This window comes from Bombina bombina, chromosome 4 (genome assembly GCF_027579735.1).
Source record: "Bombina bombina isolate aBomBom1 chromosome 4, aBomBom1.pri, whole genome shotgun sequence".
NCBI lineage: Eukaryota > Metazoa > Chordata > Amphibia > Anura > Bombinatoridae > Bombina > Bombina bombina.
The window spans coordinates 165,182,837-165,199,613 of NC_069502.1; the positions used below are offsets into that span (position 1 = coordinate 165,182,837).

The 16,777-nt window shown below is 44.2% G+C and overlaps 1 protein-coding gene across 3 annotated transcripts in view; it reads left to right on the forward strand.

The window, feature by feature from the left end:
- The window catches only part of ROCK2 (Rho associated coiled-coil containing protein kinase 2), a 653,542-nt gene that overhangs the window by 426,894 nt on the left and 209,871 nt on the right, over nucleotides 1–16,777 (forward strand). For all 3 annotated transcript variants that reach the window (XM_053709676.1, XM_053709677.1, XM_053709678.1), the window contains exon 9: nucleotides 15,708–15,867. In XM_053709676.1, the coding sequence (XP_053565651.1) occupies nucleotides 15,708–15,867 (160 nt within the window). The remainder of the gene's footprint in view (nucleotides 1–15,707; nucleotides 15,868–16,777) is intronic.

Below are 16,777 nucleotides of genomic sequence, written 5' to 3' on the forward strand. Positions count from 1 at the left end.
CAATCCTCCTCAAGGCAATCAGTGGCCCGGTGCATGGAGGTGATTGGGCTCATGGTATCCACTATAGATGTCATTCCCTTCGCTAGGTTCCATCTCCGGCCTCTTCAGCTGTGCATGCTGAAGCAGTGGAACAGCGATCATTCTAACCTATCCCAACTGATCTCTCTGGACAATGGGTCGAGGGAATCTCTCTTGGTGGCTCCATCCAGATCAGCTGTCCCAAGGGACATCTTTCCTCTGACCATCTTGGAAGATCGTGACTACGGACGTGAGTCTCTCGGGTTGGGGAGCGATTTGGGGTGCCAGGAAGGTACAGGGCAGATGAAATTGGAAGGAGTCTCTTCTCCCGATCAACATCCTGGAACTTCGGGCGATCTTCAACACTCTGGGGGCTTGGCCCCTCCTAAGTTTGTCGGTGGCTTACATCAACCGTCAGGGGGGGTACTAGAAGCTCCCTAGCCATGAGGGAAGTGTCTCAGATTCTGGAGTGGGCGGAGGCCCACGACTGCTCGCTATCAGCGATCCACATTCCGGGTGTGGACAACTGGGAAGCGGATTTTCTCAGCAGACAATCGTTTCATCCGAGGGAATGGTCTCTTCACCCCGAAGTGTTTGCGGAGATTTGCAACAGTTGGGGGGCTACGGGGATAGATCTCATGGCGTCCAGACTCAACTTCAAGCTACCCAGATACAGGTCACGGTCTAGGGATCCCCAGGCGGAACTGATAGATGCCTTAGCACTGCCTTGGGGATTCAACCTAGTGTAATTTTTCCACCATTACCACTTCTACCTCGTGTAGTGGCACACATAGAACAGGAGCAGGCGTCAACTATTCTGATTGCTCCATCGTGGCCACAGAGGACGGTTTTTGCGGACCTAGTGAGGATGTCATCCTCCCCTCCATCTAGGTTGCCCTGTAACAAGGATCTGCTGGAACAGGGCCCCTTTGTGCATCAGAATCTAGATTCTCTGAGGCTGACTGCGGGGAGATTGAACGCCTAGTCTTAGCCAGAAGAGGTTTTTCTGAGAGGGTGATTGATACTCTCATTCAAGCCAGAAAGCCTGTTACCCGTTGCATCTATCATAAGGTGTGGAGGACCTACTTACTCTGGTGTAAATCTCGAAGATATTCCTGGCATAAGGTCAGGGTATCCAGAATTATTTCCTTCCTCCAGGACAGTCTGGAGAAAGGACTTGCCGCCAGTTCCTTAAGGGGACAGATTTCAGTTCCATCTGTGCTGTTACACAAGAAGCTCGCTGAGCTCCCTGATATTCAGTCTTTTGTTCAGGTTTGAATCTGGTTCTGAAGGTTTTGCAGGGGCCTCCGTTCGTGCCTATGCATTCTCTTCACATCAAGATTCTGTCTTGGAATGTTCTTTTTCGTCTTGCCATTGCTTCGGCACGAGTGCCTGAATTAGCTGCCTTACAATGTGAACCTCCTTATCTGTTTTTCCATGCAGATAAGGCTGTTCTTCGCACTGGATTGGGGTTTCTTCCTAAGGTTGTGTCTGTTCACAACATTAATCAGGAAATTGTGGTTCCTTCCTTGTGTCCTAAACCATCTTCTTTAAAGGAACGGTTACTTTACATCTTCTATGTGGTTCGAGCCTTGAAATTCTATCTTCAGGCTATGAAGAATTTCAGACAGACTTCAGCTTTGTTTGTTGTCTATTCAGGGAAGCGCAAAGGGCAGAAGGCTTCTTCTACTTCCCTATCTTTTTGGCTGAGGAGTATGATTCGTTTGGCTTATGAGACTGCGGGACATAAGCCTCCTCAGAGGATTACAGCTCACTCAACTAGAGCTGTGACTTCTTCTTGGGCCTTTAAGAATGAGGCCTCTATGGAGCAGATTTGTAAGGCGGCTACCTGGTCCTCTTTACATACCTTTACAAAGTTTTACAAGTTTGATGCCTCCTCCTGGTAGCCAGGTTTTGTATTTCCCACAAGTAATGAATGAAGCCCTGTTCTCTCCTCGCAAAGATGGAAATGAAATTATTAGGTAAGCATATTTTCTCAATACACATGCATAAGTATGGGATTTTGTACTGCTGCAGATATGTTCATTTGCACCGACATTAAAGTGACAGTGCACTGTGAGTTTTTTCTCTATCTTTTACTGTGTTCCCTGTAATAAAATGTATCTTCTAGAGTGTATTAAATTGTTTAACGATAGATATGTAGAATTTCACAAACTGTCATCTATTTTCTTCTTAAATGGAAAGAGTCCACAGCTGCATTCATTACTTTTGGGAAAATAAGAACCTGGCCACCAGGAGGAGGCAAAGACACCCAGCCAAAGGCTTAAATGCTCCTCCCACTCCCCTTATCCCCAGTCATTCTGTGCCTTTCACCCCAGGAGGTTGGCAGAGACGTGTTGGTTTTCAGAGTTTTTTTTTCTTTTTGCCACAAGAGTAGCCCATGTCATCTTGTGTTTAGCTGTGTGGCTTGCGCCTCAAGGGTTGTTGGTTCATACCCAGCTGCTGGCGCTGCATGTCCAATTTCTGGTGCGCCTTAGGGTTGCATTCCCCTGGTCAGCTTGCCAGTGTTCCCGTGGATTCCCTGCTCTGCAGGCGAATGGGTTGGCTATGCTTCTGCTTGGCAAGCTATTTGTAGGGGGGTCCTTTTCTAGGACATCTGTGTTGGGAATTTATCTTCCCATTAGCCGGTGGCTTCAGGCCTTGAGGAGTTGTTGCCCTTCTGGCATCATCCCTTTTCTTTAGGGGATATTCTCCCTATATAGATTCTACGGTCTATGGCCTTGTTGTCTGTTTTCAGAGTTGGGTTGTACTCTGTGGGGATTTCTGTGTCCTTACGTTCGTTCCTGTACCTGTTTTGGGATTCTTTGTTCCCCTGTGTTGGATCCCTGAGGCTGGGTTGGTCCAGCTGGGTGTTGATCTGCAGGTCAGGATGGCCGAGCGGTCTAAGGCGCTGCGTTCGGGTCGCAGTCTCCTCTGGATGTGTGAGCTTGTTGAGTCTATCCTGTTAGCTCAGTCTGCTAAGGTATTGATTTTTTTTTCACCTTGCTCCATTGATTTCAGAAGAGGGTTTACTCTTCCTTCGGGTTCTGAGGGTATACTCTCCTTCTTGGGGGTCCTCGATTGAGGTTTTGTGTTCCACTTTTTAGGGACCTGTGTGTAGGTCCGGCGACTTAGATTGCCTGGAGCGTGCCCTCTGTCCTGGGGTTGCTTTTGCGGTGTGTTTCTTGCTTGACTGCTTCTTATTCCTCGCAAGTACCCTCTGTGTCGTCCTTTTATGGACTCTGTGTTCTCAAACTTGGGATTTCTCACCTGGGTGTATTACACACTTTTTCATGGTCGAATTCCTTGGTATTCTATGGTCAGAAACTGGGAGGACTTTGCCTCTTTAGTGGCATTCAATGCTTGCAGGATATTGCAGAGACGTCTGTTCCGTCTCTGTGCCCGGTTTTATCCCCAGTTTTGCTTGGTATAGGAGTGGCCTCCTTTCCCTGTTTGGTCCCTTTGGGTCTCTGTGAGCTGGGCTCACTCTTTGAGGTGTTCTTTTTTGTATTAGGGGACCTTTCGGTTTCCTCGGTTCTCCTTTGCCTTGTCCCCTTGGGGGTTTCGGCTAGTGTTCCCTTCATTTGTTGTGGGTGAGCGGTGGGGAACCGTTTGTTGTGTGACGGTGTCTTCTGGAGGACTGTTGGCTCAGGCGAGTCCTTTTGCGGTCTCTAGTTTGGCTTCTGGACTAACTGCAAGTCAGTGTCATTGGGGCTTTTCCTTTTAAAATTTTCTCGGCTTCAGACGAAGCAGGTTTTTTTTTATTGGGTAGAGGTTCAGGCCTGGTCCCCTCAGTATGGGCCGCCTATTGTACCCTCCCGTCTTGGCATTCAGTGTCCTCTATAGCTTGGGTATTGTTTTCCCAAAAGTAATGAATGCAGACGTGGACTCTTTCCATTTAAGAAGAAAAATATAAATTATGCTTACCTGATAATTTCCTTTTCTTCTGATGGAAAGAGTCCACAGCTCCCCACCTGTAATTTTATGTGGGGCGTCCTTATATTCTTCTGGCACCTTTCACCCTGATATTTCTTCTACTGTTCCTCGTTTCTCGGCAGAATGACTGGGGGATGAGGGGAGTGGGAGGAGTGTTTTAAGCCTTTGGCTGGGGTGTCTTTGCATCCTCCTGGTGGCCAGGTTCTTATTTTCCCCAACGTAACGAATGCAGCTGTGGACTCTTTCCATCAGAAGAAAAGGAAATTATCAGGTAAGCATAATTTATGTTTTTTACACTCAACCAGCCCTTACATTTATTTTGATACCTGCAATTTGTTTTATTAACTGATGGGAACAAGAGTGCATAAACTCTTACCTCAACAGTACAGGAAGTTTGATGGACACAAACCATTAATTTGAATGCACAACATTACCACCTTCAAATACGCTGTGTCATGGCCTTTTGTGGATAATGGCATCAGAGAGGAAGACCACCCTGCTCCAGGTGAAGTTTGGTGTCTGAAGAAATTAATTTCCTTTTCTCCAACATAGGTGTGTCCGGTCCACGGCGTCATCCTTACTTGTGGGATATTCTCCTCCCCAACAGGAAATGGCAAAGAGCCCAGCAAAGCTGGTCACATGATCCCTCCTAGGCTCCGCCTACCCCAGTCATTCTCTTTGCCGTTGTACAGGCAACATCTCCACGGAGATGGCTTAGAGTTTTTTAGTGTTTAACTGTAGTTTTTTATTATTCAATCAAGAGTTTGTTATTTTGAAATAGTGCTGGTATGTACTATTTACTCAGAAACAGAAAAGAGATGAAGATTTCTGTTTGTATGAGGAAAATGATTTTAGCAACCGTAACTAAAATCCATGGCTGTTCCACACAGGACTGTTGAGAGCAATTAACTTCAGTTGGGGGAACAGTGTGCAGTCTCTTGCTGCTTGAGGTATGACACATTCTAACAAGACGATGTAATGCTGGAAGCTGTCATTTTCCCTATGGGATCCGGTAAGCCATATTTATTACGATCGTAAATAAGGGCTTTACAAGGGCTTATTTAGACTGTAGACTTTTCTGGGCTAAATCGATTCATTATTAGCACATATTTAGCCCTGAGGAATCATTTTATCTGGGTATTTTGATATAATAATATCGGCAGGCACTGTATTAGACACCTTATTTCTTAGGGGCTTTCCCAAAGCATAAGCAGAGTCTCATTTTCGCGCCGGTGTGGCGCACTTGTTTTTGAGAGGCATGGCATGCAGTCGCATGTGAGAGGAGCTCTGATACTTAGAAAAGACTTTCTGAAGGCGTCATTTGGTATCGTATTCCCCTTTGGGCTTGGTTGGGTCTCAGCAAAGCAGATACCAGGGACTGTAAAGGGGTTAAAGCTTATAACGGCTCCGGTTCCGTTATTTTAAGGGTTAAAGCTTCCAAATTTGGTGTGCAATATTTTTAAGGCTTTAAGACACTGTGGTGAAAATTTGGTGATTTTTGAACAATTCCTTCATGTTTTTTCGCAATTGCAGTAACAAAGTGTGTTCAGTTTAAAATTTAAAGTGACAGTAACGGTTTTATTTTAAAACGTTTTTTGTACTTTCTTATCAAGTTTATGCCTGTTTAACATGTCTGAACTACCAGATAGACTGTGTTCTGAATGTGGGGAAGCCAGAATTCCTATTCATTTAAATAAATGTGATTTATGTGATAATGACAATGATGCCCAAAATGATTCCTCAAGTGAGGGGAGTAAGCATGGTACTGCATCATTCCCTCCTTCGTCTACACGAGTCTTGCCCACTCAGGAGGCCCCTAGTACATCTAGCGCGCCAATACTCCTTACTATGCAACAATTAACGGCTGTAATGGATAATTCTGTCAAAAACATTTTAGCCAAAATGAACCCTTGTCAGCGTAAGCGTGGCTGCTCTGTTTTAGTTACTGAAGAGCATGACGACGCTGATATTAATATCTCTGAAGGGCCCCTAATCCAGTTTGAGGGGGCCAGGGAGGTTTTGTCTGAGGGAGAAATTACTGATTCAGGGAACATTTCTCATCAGGCTGAATCTGATGTGATTACATTTAAATTTAAGTTGGAACATCTCCGCATTTTGCTTAAGGAGGTATTATCCACTCTGGATGATTGTGAAAAGTTGGTCATTCCAGAGAAACTATGTAAAATGGACAAGTTCCTAGAGGTGCCGGGGCTCCCAGAAGCTTTTCCTATACCCAAGCGGGTGGCGGACATTGTTAATAAAGAATGGGAAAGGCCCGGTATTCCTTTCGTCCCTCCCCCCATATTTAAAAAATTGTTTCCTATGGTCGACCCCAGAAAGGACTTATGGCAGTCAGTCCCCAAGGTCGAGGGAGCGGTTTCTACTTTAAACAAACGCACCACTATACCCATAGAGGATAGTTGTGCTTTCAAAGATCCTATGGATAAAAAATTAGAAGGTTTGCTTAAAAAGATGTTTGTTCAGCAGGGTTACCTTCTACAACCCATTTCATGCATTGTCCCTGTCACTACAGCTGCATATTTCTGGTTTGATGAACTGATTAAGGTGCTCGATAGTGATTCTCCTCCTTATGAGGAGATTATGGACAGAATCAATGCTCTCAAATTGGCTAATTCTTTCACTCTAGACGCCACTTTGCAAGTGGCTAGGTTAGCGGCTAAGAATTCTGGGTTTGCTATTGTGGCGCGCAGAGCGCTTTGGTTGAAATCTTGGTCGGCTGATGCGTCTTCCAAGAACAAGTTACTAAACATTCCTTTCAAGGGGAAAACGCTGTTTGGCCCTGACTTGAAAGAGATTATCTCTGATATCACTGGGGGTAAGGGCCACGCCCTTCCTCAGGATAGGCCTTTCAAGGCAAAAAATAGACCTAATTTTCGTCCTTTTCGTAAAATCGGACCAGCCCAAAGTGCTACGTCCTCTAAGCAAGAGGGTAATACTTCTCAAGCCAAGCCAGCTTGGAGACCAATGCAAGGCTGGAACAAGGGAAAGCAGGCCAAGAAACCTGTCACTGCTACCAAGACAGCATGAAATATTGGCCCCCGATCCGGGACCGGATCTGGTGGGGGGCAGACTCTCTCTCTTCGCTCAGGCTTGGGCAAGAGATGTTCTGGATCCTTGGGCGCTAGAAATAGTCTCCCAGGGTTATCTTCTGGAATTCAAGGGACTTCCCCCAAGGGGGAGGTTCCACAGGTCTCAGTTGTCTTCAGACCACATAAAAAGACAGGCGTTCTTACATTGTGTAGAAGACCTGTTAAAAATGGGAGTGATTCATCCTGTTCCATTAAGAGAACAAGGGATGGGGTTCTACTCCAATCTGTTCATAGTTCCCAAAAAAGAGGGAACGTTCAGACCAATCTTAGATCTCAAGATCTTAAACAAATTTCTCAAGGTCCCATCGTTCAAGATGGAAACCATTCGAACTATCCTTCCTTCCATCCAGGAAGGTCAATTCATGACCACGGTGGATTTAAAGGATGCGTATCTACATATTCCTATCCACAAGGTACATCATCGGTTCCTAAGGTTTGCATTCCTGGACAAACATTACCAGTTTGTGGCGCTTCCTTTCGGATTAGCCACTGCTCCAAGGATTTTCACAAAGGTACTAGGGTCCCTTCTAGCGGTACTAAGACCAAGGGGCATTGCAGTAGTACCTTACCTGGACGACATTCTGATTCAAGCGTCGTCCCTCCCTCGAGCAAAGGCTCACACGGACATCGTCCTGGCCTTTCTCAGATCTCACGGCTGGAAAGTGAACGTGGAAAAGAGTTCTCTATCCCCGTCAACAAGGGTTCCCTTCTTGGGAACAATTATAGACTCCTCAGAAATGAGGATTTTTCTAACAGAGGCCAGAAAGACAAAGCTTCTGGACTCTTGTCGGATACTTCATTCCGTTCCTCTTCCTTCCGTAGCTCAGTGCATGGAAGTGATCGGGTTGATGTTAGCGGCAATGGACATAGTTCCTTTTGCGCGCATTCATCTAAGACCATTACAACTGTGCATGCTCAGTCAGTGGACTGGGGACTATACAGACTTGTCTCCAAAGATACAAGTAAATCAGAGGACCAGAGACTCACTCCGTTGGTGGCTGTCCCTGGACAACCTGTCACGAGGGATGACATTCCGCAGACCAGAGTGGGTCATTGTCACGACCGACGCCAGTCTGATGGGCTGGGGCGCGGTCTGGGGATCCCTGAAAGCTCAGGGTCTTTGGTCTCGGGAAGAATCTCTTCTACCGATAAATATTCTGGAACTGAGAGCGATATTCAATGCTCTCAAGGCTTGGCCTCAGCTAGCGAGGACCAAGTTCATTCGGTTTCAATCAGACAACATGACGACTGTTGCGTACATCAACCATCAGGGGGGAACAAGGAGTTCCCTAGCGATGGAAGAAGTGACCAAGATCATTCTATGGGCGGAGTCTCACTCCTGCCACCTGTCTGCTATCCACATCCCGGGAGTGGAAAATTGGGAAGCGGATTTTCTGAGTCGTCAGACATTGCATCCGGGGGAGTGGGAACTCCATCCGGAAATCTTTGCCCAAGTCACTCAGCTGTGGGGCATTCCAGACATGGATCTGATGGCCTCTCGTCAGAACTTCAAAGTTCCTTGCTACGGGTCCAGATCCAGGGATCCCAAGGCGGCTCTAGTGGATGCACTAGTAGCACCTTGGACCTTCAAACTAGCTTATGTGTTCCCGCCGTTTCCTCTCATCCCCAGGCTGGTAGCCAGGATCAATCAGGAGAGGGCGTCGGTGATCTTGATAGCTCCTGCGTGGCCACGCAGGACTTGGTATGCAGATCTGGTGAATATGTCATCGGCTCCACCTTGGAAGCTACCTTTGAGACGAGACCTTCTTGTTCAGGGTCCGTTCGAACATCCGAATCTGGTTTCACTCCAGCTGACTGCTTGGAGATTGAACGCTTGATTTTATCGAAGCGAGGTTTCTCAGATTCTGTTATCGATACTCTTGTTCAGGCCAGAAAGCCTGTAACTAGAAAGATTTACCACAAAATTTGGAAAAAATATATCTGTTGGTGTGAATCTAAAGGATTCCCTTGGGACAAGGTTAAGATTCCTAGGATTCTATCCTTCCTTCAAGAAGGATTGGAAAAAGGATTATCGGCAAGTTCCCTGAAGGGACAGATTTCTGCCTTGTCGGTGTTACTTCACAAAAAACTGGCAGCTGTGCTAGATGTTCAAGCCTTTGTTCAGGCTCTGGTTAGAATCAAGCCTGTTTACAAACCTTTGACTCCTCCTTGGAGTCTCAATTTAGTTCTTTCAGTTCTTCAGGGGGTTCCGTTTGAACCCTTACATTCCGTTGATATTAAGTTATTATCTTGGAAAGTTTTGTTTTTAGTTGCAATTTCTTCTGCTAGAAGAGTTTCAGAATTATCTGCTCTGCAGTGTTCTCCTCCTTATCTGGTGTTCCATGCAGATAAGGTGGTTTTACGTACTAAACCTGGTTTTCTTCCAAAAGTTGTTTCTAACAAAAACATTAACCAGGAGATTATCGTACCTTCTCTGTGTCCGAAACCAGTTTCAAAGAAGGAACGCTTGTTGCACAATTTGGATGTTGTTCGCGCTCTAAAATTCTATTTAGATGCTACAAAGGATTTTAGACAAACATCTTCCTTGTTTGTTGTTTATTCAGGTAAAAGGAGAGGTCAAAAAGCAACTTCTACCTCTCTCTCTTTTTGGATTAAAAGCATCATCAGATTGGCTTACGAGACTGCCGGACGGCAGCCTCCCGAAAGAATCACAGCTCATTCCACTAGGGCTGTGGCTTCCACATGGGCCTTCAAGAACGAGGCTTCTGTTGATCAGATATGTAGGGCAGCGACTTGGTCTTCACTGCACACTTTTACCAAATTTTACAAGTTTGATACTTTTGCTTCTTCTGAGGCTATTTTTGGGAGAAAGGTTTTGCAAGCCGTGGTGCCTTCCATTTAGGTGACCTGATTTGCTCCCTCCCTTCATCCGTGTCCTAAAGCTTTGGTATTGGTTCCCACAAGTAAGGATGACGCCGTGGACCGGACACACCTATGTTGGAGAAAACAGAATTTATGTTTACCTGATAAATTTCTTTCTCCAACGGTGTGTCCGGTCCACGGCCCGCCCTGGTTTTTTAATCAGGTCTGATAATTTATTTTCTTTAACTACAGTCACCACGGTACCATATGGTTTCTCCTATGCTATTATTCCTCCTTAACGTCGGTCGAATGACTGGGGTAGGCGGAGCCTAGGAGGGATCATGTGACCAGCTTTGCTGGGCTCTTTGCCATTTCCTGTTGGGGAGGAGAATATCCCACAAGTAAGGATGACGCCGTGGACCGGACACACCGTTGGAGAAAGAAATTTATCAGGTAAACATAAATTCTGTTTTTTGGATATTTTCCCTGCAAGCAAGGATTTGGGGTTTTGCTGTGTCCATGTCAATCTCTGTAGCAGAGTAATGGTGTCTTTAAAGCAGTTAGGAAGTTGTAAGGTTGTGCTTTCTTTGTTTCCTAACATATTGCTGCCCTAGGTATAGAAAGCCAGAGTTGGTTACTCTGTTCTTTCTTTTTTCTACAGGTCTCTGTAAGGAGTAGAAACATAGATATTGATGGCAGATAAGAGCCATAGGCCCAGCAAGTGTGCCCGATATTACCTTACAGTATAAACTTATCTAGTTCGTAGGGATAGCCTTATGCTTGTCCCAGACATTTTTAAAGTCCTCCACAGTGTTTGTCATTACTACCTGTTGAGAAAGTTTATTCCATAAATCAATCACTTTTTCTGTAAAGAAGTGCTTCCTCAAATTATTGAAGATATAGCCTCCAGAACTATACACAATACTCGAGATGAGGCCTAACTAATGATCTATAAAGTGGCATAAGAACCTTACTATTTCTGCTGCAAATACATCTACTAATACATCCAGGCATTCTGCTGGCCTTACGCTCTGAAGTACTACATTGTTTACTACATTTTAAATCATCTGAAATAATAATTCCCCCCCCCCATCCACACTGTTTCAAATTTTTGTATCATCTGCAAACAGACATACTTTCCCCTGAAGCCCTTTGCTGATATTACAGATAAATATGTTAAACAAAACAGGCCCCCGAACTGACCCCTTAGAGAAACACCACTAGTAACAGCCCCCCCTCTGCTGAATGAACTCCATTTACTAAGACTCTTTGTTTTCTGCCCTTAAAGAGCCCTGATACCCAAATGTTGAAACACTTGAAAGTGATGCAGCATAGCTGTAAAAAGCTGGTCTCAGGGAACTGCAGTGGCGCCTTACTTAGACGACATATTGGTTCAGGTGACATCTTTTCAACAAGCAAATTCCCATACAGAGATCTTGTTGTCTTCTCTACGTTCCCACGGATGGAAAGTGAATCTGGGAAAGAGTTCCCTTGTTCCAGCTACAAGGGTGGTGTTTTTAGGGACTATAATAGATTCCCTATCTATGAAAGTTTTTCTGACGGAGGTCAGAAAATCCAAAATTGTCTCTGCTTGCCTCTCTCTTCAGTCTATTGTTCAGCCATCAGTAGCTCAATGTATGGAGGTGATTGGTCTGATGGTCGCTTCCATGGACATCATTCCCTTTGCTCGATTCCATTTGAGAGCTCTGCAGTTATGCATGCTCAAGCAATGGAACGTAAACCATTCGGATCTTTCTCAGAGGATAGCTCTAGATGTGTCAACGAGAGACTCTCTACCGTGGTTGTTTTCTCAGGAACATCTGTCTCAGGGCACATGCTTCCGGAGACCTTGGGTGATCATGACCACCGATGCCAGCCTGCTAGGCTGGGGAGCAGTCTGGGACTTGTTAAGGGCGCAGGGATTATGGGCTCGGGAGGAGTCTGCTCTCCCCATAAACATCTTGGAGTTGAGAGCGATTTACCATTCTCTGATATCTTGGCCTCAGTTGGCTTTAGCCCGCTTTATCAGATTTCAGTCGGACAATATCACCTCAGTGGCTTACATCTACCACCAGGGAAATAACTCGGAGTTCCTTAGCCATGTGGGAGGTGGCTCGGATTATTCAGTCTATCTGCCATCCACATTCCAGGAGTGGACAACTGGGAAGAAGATTTCTTCAACAGACAGACATTTCATCCCGGGGAGTGATCTCTCCATCCGGAGGTGTTCTCCAGGTTAACCTTCAAATGGGGGGGGTACCGGAGTTGTATCTGATGGCGTCTTGGCAGAATGCCAAGTTTCCAAGGCACGGTTCAAGGTCAAGAGATCCGCAGGCAGTTCTGATAGGTGCTCTGTCGGTTCTTTGGGGGTTCGGTCTAGTTTATCTGTTTTCCTCCGTTTGCACTTCTTCCACAAGCCATTGCTTGTATCAAACAGGAGAGACCATCGGTAATTCTAATAGCTCCTCCATGGCCTCGCAGAATCTGGTATGCAGACCTAGTGAAAATGTAATCTCTCCCACCTTGGAGGTTTCCTCTGAGGAAGGACCTTCTAACTCAGGGTCCATTCTTCCATCCAAATCTCATTTCTCTGAAACTGACTGCTTGGAGATAGAATGCTTAGTTTTGTCTAAGCGTGGTTTTTCTGAGTCGGTCATTGAGATCATGATACAGGCTCGCAAACCTGTTACTCGAAAAATGTACCATAAGGTATGGCGTAAATACCTTTATTGGTGTGAATCTAAGGGCTACTCTTGGAGTAGGGTTAGGATTCCTAGAATTTTATCTTTTCTCCAGGAGGGTCTGGAGAAGGGGTTGTCAGTCAGTACTCTGAAAGGTCAGATTTCTGCTTTATCTATTCTGTTACATAAACGTTTGGCGGTTGTGCCAAATGTTCAATCCTTTTTTAGGCCTTGGTCAGAATCAGGCCTGTGTTTAAGTCGGTTACTCCTCTTTGGAGTCTTAACCTTGTTCGTAAAGTTTTGCAGCAGGCTTCATTTGAGCTAATGCATTCCATAGATACTAAATTGTTATCTTGGAAGGTTTTGTTTCTTGTTGCTATTTCTTCTGCAAGGAGAGTTTCGGAACTTTCAGCTTTGCAGTATAATTCACCTTACCTTATCTTTCATGCGGATAAGGTGGTCTTGCATACTAGGTTGGGTTTTCTTCCTAAGGTAGTTTCGGTTAGAAATATTAATCAGGAAATTGTTGTTCCTTCCCTCTGTCCCAGTCCTCCTTCTCATAAGAAGCGTCTGTTACACAACTTGGATGTTATGCGTGCTTTAAAATTCTATTTACAGGCGACTAAGGATTTTCGCCAGTCTTCTGCCCTTTTTGTTTGTTTCTCGGGAAATTGTAAGGGTCAGAAGGCTACTGCTACTTCTCTTTCTTTTTGGTTGAGAAGTATGATTCGTTTTGCTTATGAGACTGCTGGGCAGCAGCCTCCTGAGAGAGTTACGGCTCATTCCAGGAGGGATGTCTAAAATGAAGCTTCTGTGGAACAGATTTGCAAGGCTGCAACTTGGTCCTCTCTGCATACTTTTTCCAAATTTTTAAAAATTTGATACTTTTGCCTCGGGCTGAGGCCTCTTTTGGGAGTTCTGTTTAGGTCTGCCTGTCTTGTTCTCCCTAATCATCTGTGTCCTCTAGCTTGGGTATTGGTTCCCACTAGTAATTTATGACGTCGTGGACTCACCATATGTTAGGAAAGAAAACAAAATTTATGTTTACCTGATACATTTCTTTCTTTCCGGATATGGTGAGTTCACGACCCCACCCATATTTTTGACTAAACCTTAGGCACCCCTACACCTTTGTGTTATTCCTTTTTCCATATCCCTTTGGTCAAAAGACTGGGGATAATGGGTAGGGGAGTGATACTTAACAGCTTTGCTGTGGTGCTTATCGCCGTCTCCTGCTCGCCAGGAGTGATATTCCCATTAGTAATTGATGACGTTGTGGACTCACCATATCCGGAAAGAAAGAAATTTATCAGGTAAGCATAAATTTTGTTTTTTAGTGCTGTGTTTAGGGGATAGGTGTTACCCCTTTCATCAGAAACCTCACTGTTGCCTAGTTGGGATAGGTTATCCAACCTTGGAAAAAATAGCCAATCTGGCAACTGGCCCCTTTCTATCTGGGAGCAGAATTTTGAATGCATCTAAATGATTGTTTTATCAAAAGACAAAGTAGCTGAAAGATATGAAGATAGAGAAGCGCAGCACGCTCTAAGTGTAATCCGTATGCTAATATTCTTAAAAGTCCCCTTCCCCAGGGTATTACTCACAAGATAGGTCTGTACAATGTGCGCATCGGTTGTACACAACCATGTAGCTTGTTTGTTCCCACCGTTCGTCAGATCCACCTCCTTCTATGACGTCTGGAATGGCTGTCCAACCGGAGGGCTTGTTTCTCTTTCCAACCAGGATCCGCAATCAAACATATATGAATGGGAAACTACTCCAGTGTTTCAATAGAACACGTTTATTACAAGTATATGTTAAAATAGAACGACTTACAGATATTAGCCTCTCAGCTCACATATAGGTGCCCACAATAATAAGCCCTGGTAGCCTCCCTGAGACCAAGTTAAATATATATATAGAACTTCTCTACGTACGTTTTGTTTCTGTTCCAGAAACTTTTTCAACTTGGTCTCAGGGAGGCTACCAGGGCTCATTATTGTGGGCACCTATATGGTGAGCTGAGAGGCTAATATCTGTAAGTCGTTCTATTTTAACATATACTTGTAATAAACGTGTTCTATTGAAACACTGGAGTAGTTTCCCATTCATATATGTTTGATTGCGGATCCTGGTTGGAAAGAGAAACAAGCCCTCCGGTTGGACAGCCATTCCAGACGTCATAGAAGGAGGTGGATCTGACGAACGGTGGGAACAAACAAGCTACATGGTTGTGTACAACCGATGCGCACATTGTAGAGACCTATCTTGTGAGTAATACCCTGGGGAAGGGGAATTTTAAGAATATTATCATACGGATTACACTTAGAGCGTGCTGCGCTTCTCTATCTTCATATCTTTCAGCTGTTTGGTAAACGAGTCTTTGATGGGACTGTGCTGAGAAGCTGCAATATAAGACACGCTGAATAGAAGGGATGTAAAGAACCCCCACGATCAAATTATAATCCAACATTTTACCTAATAGAAAAAGGACATATATACGAACACTTATAAGTTGATAAGCGTTTACAGTGAAATAGCACTATCAGATATATATGTTATTGCATTTTGTGTGCTCAGACCTAATAGTTTGAGCTGGGTAGTAGCGCACTATATGTTGTGTTTTTTTGTTTTAAAAGACAAAGTAGCAAACCTAATTAATGTAGTGCAGCTTTTTACATCTCTATGGATGAGTCTCATTGGAAAATTGGTTACCCCAGTTGTACATTGGGTAACCAATTTTCCAATGGGTAACCAACATTCTCATTATGTGGCATCACATAATGAGAATGTTAGTTACTTCTCATATAATAAAATGTTTTACAGTTTTTACTTTTAAATGACTGGGACACATCTGCTTAAGGCAGCGTACTGACAAAACAGCAGTGTGTACACTTGACCAGAGATTCCAGTATCCTAGGTGGTGGAATAAATTAATTCATAGTCTTTGATCAGTGGGCAAGTCACTGTTTCTGACTTTTTTGGAGCAATTGTTCTGGCTCTTCTGCACTTGCTGTTGATGGCTGGATTCCCAGTTTTCTGTCTTACTCAGGGTAAGATAAGTTATTATTTTAAATAAGACAGGATTTGCCCTTATTAGCTGACAGCTACATTATTTATTCTGTATCTCCCTTTTCAGCCGCTGCCCCTGTTGTGCCCGAGTTGAGCAGTGACATTGACAGCAGTAATTTTGATGAAATCGAGGATGACAAAGGAGATGTCGAGACCTTTCCAATTCCAAAAGCCTTTTCTGGGAACCAGCTGCCTTTCATAGGTTTTACCTACTACCGAGAGAATCTGTAAGTAGATCCGTCCATTGTTAGTGCTGTTCTTTGTGATCGTGTGTGTGTGTGTGAGATTCTTGCATGTTGGCTTCTTAGCAAATTAACAGACGCCAAAAGTTAATATGAAATGTATAGCAGTGCATTTCAAATTGAACTAGAAGCGCTTGTGCATTTAAGTTGGTACAAACATTGTTGCTGACACTGCTGCCATAGAGTGCTAGAGACATGTGCGTGCTTCTGCGCCTACCTAGGCTTTGTCTTCAGCAAAGGATACCAAAAGAACAAGCAAGGCAGCAGCGTTTGCAATAATGTATAAGGTCAGTACAAACATTGTTGCAAACACTGCTGTCATAAAGTGCCAGACATCCATGCTTGTGAGCCTACCTAGGCTTTGTCTTTAACAAAGGATACCAACAGTACAAGCAAATTGGAAAGTTTATTTTTTTTATTTATTTCATTTTTTATCAGAGACCTTAAAAAGTTAATTTTTGCTTTATCTTATAATAATTAGTTTGCTTTGTTCTCATGGTATTAGTTGTGCATACTTAGATAGGTGGCATGCACATGTCTGGATCATTACATGACAGCAAACACTGCTGCTATCAAGGGCTCTTGTAAATGTATATTATTAAAAGTATTCTTGTCATATAGTGTTCCATGTGCACAGGTCCTGAGCCCATCTAAAAGTTTGTTTCATTGTTGTAATAAAGAAAGCATTATACAGTAGATTATACTTAAAGGGCCATGATACCCAAATGTTGAAACACTTGAAAGTGATGCAGCATAGCTGTAAAAAGCTGACTAGAAAATATCACCTGAACATCTCTATGTCAAAAAGAGATTTTACCTCAAAAGTTCCACAGTAGCCACATCCCATTGTAAAGGACTTCTAAGCAGCAACTCAGTATGTCTGTCCCGGGACAGC